At 53.6% G+C, this 8,210-nt stretch overlaps 1 protein-coding gene across 1 annotated transcript in view; it reads left to right on the top strand.

The window, feature by feature from the left end:
* The window catches only part of LOC132808964 (histone deacetylase 4-like), a 69,374-nt gene extending 61,695 nt beyond the window's left edge, over positions 1 to 7,679 (top strand). The window contains exon 15 of the mRNA XM_060822357.1: positions 7,284 to 7,679. Within this exon, the coding sequence (XP_060678340.1) occupies positions 7,284 to 7,679 (396 nt within the window). The remainder of the gene's footprint in view (positions 1 to 7,283) is intronic.
* Positions 7,680 to 8,210: the final 531 nt, after the last annotated feature.

An 8,210-nucleotide genomic window follows, 5' to 3' on the forward strand; every position in this document is an offset into this window, starting at 1 on the left:
AAGGGTGCTGAGGGAGCGGGTGCTGTGGGAGGGTCAGTGCTGAGGGAGGGTCAGTGCTGTGGGAGGGTCAGTGCTGAGGGAGTGGGTGCTGAGGGAGGGTCAGTGCTGAGGGAGCGGGTGCTGTGGGAGGGTCAGTGCTGAGGGAGCGGGTGCTGAGGGAGCGGGTGCTGTGGGAGGGTCAGTGCTGAGGGAGCGGGTGCTGTGGGAGGGTCAGTGCTGAGGGAGGGTCAGTGCTGAGGGAGTGGGTGCTGAGGGAGGGTCAGTGCTGAGGGAGCGGGCGCTGTGGGAGGGTCAGTGCTGAGGGAGCGGGTGCTGAGGGAGGGTCAGTGCTGAGGGAGCGGGTGCTGTGGGAGGGTCAGTGCTGAGGGAGTGAGCGCTGTGGGAGGGTCAGTGCTGAGGGAGTGGGTGCTGTGGGAGGGTCAGTGCTGTGGGAGGGTCAGCGCTGAGGGAGCGGGTGCTGAGGGAGGGTCAGTGCTGAGGGAGTGGGTGCTGAGGGAGGGTCAATACTTTGAGTTTGAGGTTACCCACTCCCCCCTCAGTTGCCTCCTGACACTACATCAGCTCAATCTCTCAGTGAGTCAGCAGAACATCCAGTGACTCACCACAACACACGAGTCTGAATCCCGTGCGGGAGGGTCATGTGTGACATCTGGTATCCAGCAGTTTCCCACCCCACCCCCCAACCCTGGCCAGCTCCTCACCTTCACAGCGAAAACATTACAGCCCTACAGCTAGGAAACAGACCCTTCGGCCCCACACATCTGTGCTGACCCCTATCTCCCAACTTAGTAGGCCAGTGGACGGAGAATACTAAGTGTATGACCGCTGCCCTGATTTGCTTTTCCAAAATGCAGCCCCCTCGCATTTATCTGAAGTAAACTCCATCTGCCACTTCTCAGCCCTTCGGCCCATCTGGTCCAGATCCTGTTGTAATCTGAGGTAACCCTCTTCACTGTCCACTACACCTCCAATTCTGGGGTCATCTGCAAATTTACTAACTGTCCCTCTTATGCTCCTATCAACAATTTGGAGAGAAATGACCAAAAGTAAGGACCCAGCACTGATCCTTGTGGCACTCCACTGGTCACAGGCCTCCAGTCTGAAAAACAACCCTCCACCACCACCCTCTGTCTTCTACCTTTGAGCCAGTTCTGTATCCAAATGGCTAGTTCTCCCTGTATTCCCTGAGATCTAACCTTGCTCACCAGTCTCCCATGGGGAACCTTGTCGAACGCCTTCTGAAGTCCATATAGATCACATCTACTGCTCTATCCTCATCAATCCTCTTTGTTACTTCCTCAAAAAACTCAATCAAGTTTGTGAGACATGATTTCCCACACACAAAGCCATGTTGACCATCTCGAATCAGTCCTTGCCTTTCCAAATACATGTACATCCTGTCCCTCAGGATACACCCCCTAGCTCCCTCAACCTCTCCCCATCAGACCAGCCCTCCCAGTCCGGGCAACATCCTGGTAAACCCCCCTCTGCGCCCCCCCCCTCTCTAAAGCTTCCACATCCTTCCTGCGATGAGGCGCCCAGAACCGAAGACATTATTCCAAGTGGGATCTAACCAGGGCCCAGTCGGTCCTGGGGAAGAGTTGCTGAACACGTTGACCTTGGAGCGCAGGTTGGCCGCTCCTTGAGATGATGGGGAGGTGCCCAGCGTTGGGCTGGGACAAAGTCCGAAGCCACGCGACACCAGGATTATAGTCCGACAGGTTTATTTGGGATCCCTGGCTGTTGGAACACTGCTCCTTCCCCAGGCGTGATCTCAGATAAACCTGTTGGACTATGACCCTGGAGTCGAGTGGTGTCTGACTTTGAAGTTTGTGTCGCGGGTAGACGGGTGGGTGGGCGTTGAAGAAGGTGTTCAGCACGGTTGCCTTCATCGCCCAGCCCTTTGAGCGGAGGGAGTTGGGGGACGTAACGTTGGGGTGGTACAGGAGGTTGGTGAGATCTTCCCTGGTGCACTGTGCCCAGTTCTGGTCACCCCCGTTACAGGAAGGATATGGTTAACCTGGGGGAGGGTAAAGTCCTGGGGAGTGTTGGTGAACACAGAGACCTTGGAGAGCAGGTTCATAGTACCTTAAAGGTGGGGCCTCAGGGAGATAGGAGAGTGAGGAAGGCGGTTGGTATGCTTCCCTTTATTGGTCAGAGTATTGGGTACAGGAGTTGGGAGGGTCATGTTGCGGCTGTACAGGACATTGGTTAGGGGCCCCTGTTGGAATATTGTGTTCAATCCCGGTCTCCCTGCTACTGGAAGGTGTTCAGCAAGGTTCCCCATGGGAGACTGAGTAGCAAGGTTAGATCTCATGGAATACAGGGAGAACTAGCCATTTGGATACAGAACTGGCTCAAAGGTAGAAGACAGAGGGTGGTGGTGGAGGGTTGTTTTTCAGACTGGAGGCCTGTGGCCAGTGGAGTGCCACAAGGTTCGGTGCTGGGTCCTCTACTTTTGGTCATTTCTCTCCAAATTGTTGATAGGAGCATAAGAGGGACAGTTAGTAAGTTTGCAGATGACCCCAGAATTGGAGGGTGTAGTGGACAGCGAAGAGGGTTACCTCAGATTACAACAGGATCTGGACCAGATGGGCCAATGGGCTGAGAAGTGGCAGATGGAGTTGAATTCAGATAAATGCAAGGGGCTGCATTTTGGGAAAACAAATCTTAGCAGGACTTATACACTTAATGGTAAGGTCCTGGGGGAGTGTTGCTGAACACAGAGACCTTGGAGTGCAGGTTCATAGCTCCTTGAAAGTGGAGTCGCAGGTAGATAGGTTAGTGAAGGAGGTGTTTGGTACAGCCACAACACGACCCCCCAACTCCTGTACTCAATACACTGACCAATAAAGGAAAGCATACCAAACGCCTTCCTCACTCTCCTATCTCCCTGAGGCCCCACCTTTAAGGTACTATGAACCTGCTCTCCAAGGTCTCTGTGTTCAGCAACACTCCCCAGGACTTTACCCTCCCCCAAGTTAACCATATCCTTCCTGTAACGGGGGTGACCAGAACTGGGCACGGTGCACCAGGGAAGATCTCACCAACCTCCTGTACCACCCCAACGTTACGTCCCCCAACTCCCTCCGCTCAAAGGGCTGAGCGATGAAGGCAACCGTGCTGAACACCTTCTTCAACGCCCACCCAGCCGTCTACCCGCGACACAAACTTCAAAGTCAGACACCACTCGACTCCAGGGTCAGAGTCCAACAGGTTTATCTGAGATCACGCCTGGGGAAGGAGCAGTGTTCCAACAGCCAGGGATCCCAAATAAACCTGTCGGACTATAATCCTGGTGTCGCGTGGCTTCGGACTTTGTCCCAGCCCAACGCCTGGCACCTCCCCATCATCTCAAGGAGCGGCCAACCTGCGCTCCAAGGTCAACGTGTTCAGCAACTCTTCCCCAGGACCGACTGGGCCCTGGTTAGATCCCACTTGGAATATTGTCTTCGGTTCTGGGCACCTCATCGCAGGAAGGTTGTGGAAGCTTTAGAGAGGTGGGGGGGGGGGGGAAGAGGGGGTTTACCAGGATGCTGCCCGGACTGGGAGGGCTGGTCTGATGGGGAAAGGTTGAGGGAGTTATGGCGTTTCCCATTGAGAGTGAAGAAGGATGGGAGGTGTCTTGATAGAGGTGGACAAGATGGTGGGAGGCACAGATAGAGTGGATAGGCAGGAGGGGGAGAATGGCCATCACCAGGGGACATCACTTGAAGGAGATTGGAGGGAGGTTTCGGGGAGATGTCAGGGGGAGGTTCCTTACACAGAGAGTTGGGGGAGGGGGGGAGGTGGGGGGGGGGCGGGAAGTAGAGTCAGAGACATTAGGGACATTTAAGCGACTCTGGGACAGGCCCATGGATGAGAGTACAATGAAGAGGATGGAGGTTAGTCTGAGCGTAGAGTAGGATAGAAGGCAGGTACAACATTGAGGGCCGAAGGGCCTGGACTGTTCTATGTTCTTTCCAGGATGTCTCTTTTATATCTTTCCTCTCTCAACCTAAACCTATGCCCTCTAGTTCTGGACTCCCCGACCCCAGGGCAAAGACTTTGTCTGTTTATCCTATCCAGTCCCCTCATAACTTTATAAACCTCTATAAGGTCACCCCCTCAGCCTCCGATGCTCCAGGGAAAACAGCCCCAGCCTGTCCAGCCTCTCCCTGTAGCTCAAACCCTCCAACATCCTTGTCAATCTTTTCTGAACCCTTTCAAGTTTCACAACATCTTTCCGATAGGAAGGAGACCAGAATTGCACACAATATTCCAACAGTGGCCCCTAACCAATGTCCTGTACAGCCGCAACATGACCCTTCCTAACTCCTGTACTCAATACTCTGACCAATAAGGGAAAGCATACCAAATCCCTCCTTCACTATCCTATCCACCTGCGACTCCACTTTCAAGGAGCTATGACCCTGCACTCCAAGGTCTCTGTGTTCAGCAACACTCCCCCAGGACCTTACCATTAAGTGTATAAGTCCTGCTAAGATTTGCTTTCCCAAAATGCTGCCCCTCGCATTTATCTGAATTAAACTCCATCTGCCCCTTCTCGGCCCATTGGCCCATCTGGTCCAGATCCTGTTGTAATCTGAGGTCACCCTCTTCGCTGTCCACTCCACCCTCCAATTCTGGGGTCATCTGCAAACTTACCAACTGTCCCTCTTATGCTCCTATCAACAATTTGGATATAAATGACCAAAAGTAGAGGACCCAGCCCAGGACAGGCCCATGGGTGAGAGAACGATGAAGGGGATGGAGGTTAGTCTGAGCGTAGAGTAGGATAGAAGGCAGGTACAACATCCACGGACAGTGCATTCCACACCTCTATGTGGAGCCGCAGGAGATGGGGGAGATACTAAACGAGTATTTTGGATCAGTGTTTACTGTGGAAAAGGACATGGAAGGGATAGACTGTGGGGAAATAGATGGTGACACCCTGCAAAATGTCCATGTCACAGAGGAGGAAGTGCTGGGTGATCTCGAAACACATTAAAGGTGGATAAATCCCCCAGGGACCTGATCAGGCGTACCCGAGAACTCTGTGGGAAGCTAGAGAAGTGATCGCTGGTCCCCTCGCTGAGATATTTGTATCATCGATAGTCACGGGTGAGGTGCCGGAAGACTGGAGGTTGGCTAACGTGGTGCCACTGTTTAAGAAGGGTGGTAAGGACATGCCAGGGAACTATAGACCAGCCTGACGTCGGTGGTGGTCAAGTTGTTGGAGAGAATCCTGAGGGACAGGATATAGAACACAGAACATTCCAGAACAGTACAGGCCCTTCGGCCCCTCGATGTTGTACTGACCTGTGGAACCAATCTGAAGCCCATCTAACCTATTCCCGTCCATATGTCTATCTAATGCCCATTTAACGTTGATGAGTCTACTCCTGTTGCATTCCACCCCCCTCCTACTCTCTGAGTAAAGACACTACCTCTAACATCTGTCCTGTATCTATCACCCCTCAGGTTAAAGCTGTAGCCCCTTGTGTTAGCCATCACCGTCCGAGGGAAAAGGCTCTCCCTGCCCACCCTATCCAACCCTCGGATTCTCTTATAGGTCTCAACTCAGTCCCCCCTCAGCCGCATTCTCTCTAACAAGAACAGCCTCAGCTCCCACAACCTCTCCCCACCAGACCAGCCCTCCCAGTCCGGGCAGCATCCTGGTAAACCCCCTCTGTTCCCCCCCCCCCTCTCTAAAGCTTCCACATCCTTCCTGCGATGAGGCGCCCAGAACCGAAGACAATATTCCAAGTGGGATCTAACCAGGGCCCAGTCGGTCCTGGGGAAGAGTTGCTGAACACGTTGACCTTGGAGCGCAGGTTGGCCGCTCCTTGAGATGATGGGGAGGTGCCTGGTGTTGGGCTGGGACAAAGTCCGAAGCCACGCGACACCAGGATTATAGTCCGACAGGTTTATTTGGGATCCCTGGCTGTTGGAACACCGCTCCTTCCCCAGGCGTGATCTCAGATAAACCTGTTGGACTATGACCCTGGAGTCAAGTGGTGTCTGACTTTGAAGTTTGTGTCACGGGTAGACGGGTGGGTGGGCGTTGAAGAAGGTGTTCAGCACGGTTGCCTTCATCTCCCAGCCCTTTGAGCGGAGGGAGTTGGGGGACGTAACGTTGGGGTGGTACATGAGGTTGGTGAGATCTTCCCTGGTGCACTGTGCCCAGTTCTGGTCACCCCCGTTACAGGAAGGATATGGTTAACCTGGGGGAGGGTAAAGTCCTGGGGAGTGTTGGTGAACACAGAGACCTCGGAGAGCAGGTTCATAGTACCTTAAAGGTGGGGCCTCAGGGAGATAGGAGAGTGAGGAAGGCGTTGGGTATGCTTCCCTTTATTGGTCAGAGTATTGAGTACAGGAGTTGGGAGGTCGTGTTGCGGCTGGACAGGACATTGGTTAGGGGCCCCTGTTGGAATATTGTGTCCAATCCCGGTCTCCCTGCTACTGGAAGGTGTTCAGCAAGGTTCCCCATGGGAGACTGAGTAGCAAGGTTAGATCTCATGGAATACAGGTAGAACTAGCCATTTGGATACAGAACTGGCTCAAAGGTAGAAGACAGAGGGTGGTGGTGGAGGGTTGTTTTTCAGGCTGGAGGCCTGTGACCAGTGGAGTGCCACAAGGATCGGTGCTGGGTCCTCTACTTTTGATCATTTCTCTCCAAATTGTTGATAGGAGCATAAGAGGGACAGTTAGTAAGTTTGCAGATGACCCCAGAATTGGAGGTGTAGTGGACAGCGAAGAGGGTTACCTCAGATTACAACAGGATCTGGACCAGATGGGCCAATGGGCTGAGAAGTGGCAGATGGAGTTTAATTCAGATAAATGCGAGGTGCTGCATTTTGGGAAAGCAAATCTTAGCAGGACTTATCCACTTAATGGTAAGGTCCTGGGGGAGTGTTGGTGAACACAGAGACCTGGGAGTGCAGGTTCATAGCTCCTTGAAAGTGGAGTCGCAGGTAGATAGGATAGTGAAGGAGGGGTTTGGTACAGCCACAACACGACCTCCCAACTCCTGTACCCAATACTCTGACCAATAAAGGGAAGCATACCAAACGCCTCCCTCACTCTCCTATCTCCCTGAGGCCCCACCTTTAAGGTACTATGAACCTGCTCTCCAAGGTCTCTGTGTTCAGCAACACTCCCCAGGACTTTACCCTCCCCCAGGTTAACCATATCCTTCCTGTAACGGGGGTGACCAGAACTGGGCACAGTGCACCAGGGAAGATCTCACCAACCTCCTGTACCACCCCAACGTTACGTCCCCCAACTCCCTCCGCTCAAAGGGCTGGGCGATGAAGGCAACCGTGCTGAACACCTTCTTCAACGCCCACCCACCCGTCTACCCGCGACACAAACTTCAAAGTCAGACACCACTTGACTCCAGGGTCATAGTCCAACAGGTTTATCTGAGATCACGCCTGGGGAAGGAGCAGTGTTCCAACAGCCAGGGATCCCAAATAAACCTGTCGGACTATAATCCTGGTGTCGCGTGGCTTCGGACTTTGTCCCAGCCCAACACCGGGCACCTCCCCATCATCTCAAGGAGCGGCCAACCGGCGCTCCAAGGTCAACGTGTTCAGCAACTCTTCCCCAGGACCGACTGGGCCCTGGTTAGATCCCACTTGGAATATTGTCTTCGGTTCTGGGCGTCTCATCGCAGGAAGGATGTGGAAGCTTGAGAGAGGGGGAGGCAGAGGGTGTTTACCAGGATGCTGCCCGGACTGGGAGGGCTGGTCTGATGGGGAAAGGTTGAGGGAGTTAGGGTGTTTCCCATTGGGAGTGAAGGATGATGGGAGGTGTCTTGATAGAGGTGGACAAGATGGTGGGAGGCACAGATAGAGTGGATAGGCAGAGAGGGAGGGAACGGCCATCACCAGGGGACATCATTTGAAGGAGATTGGAGGGAGGTTTCGGGGAGATGTCAGAGGGAGGTTCCTTACACAGAGAGTGGGGGCCGGGGGGAGGTGGGGGGGGGGGGGGGGAAGTAGAGTCAGAGACATTAGGGACATTTAAGCGACTCTGGGACAGGCCCATGGATGAAAATACAATGAAGGGGATGGAGGTTAGTCTGAGCGTAGAGTAGGATAGAAGGCAGGTACAACATCGAGGGCCGAAGGGCCTGGACTGTTCTATGTTCTTACCAGGATGTCTCTTTTTTATCTTTCCCCATGTTGACTATCTCTAATCAGTCCTTGCCTTTCTGAATACAT

The sequence above is a fragment of the Hemiscyllium ocellatum genome (assembly GCF_020745735.1).
Source record: "Hemiscyllium ocellatum isolate sHemOce1 chromosome X unlocalized genomic scaffold, sHemOce1.pat.X.cur. SUPER_X_unloc_4, whole genome shotgun sequence".
Taxonomy (NCBI): Eukaryota; Metazoa; Chordata; class Chondrichthyes; order Orectolobiformes; family Hemiscylliidae; genus Hemiscyllium; species Hemiscyllium ocellatum.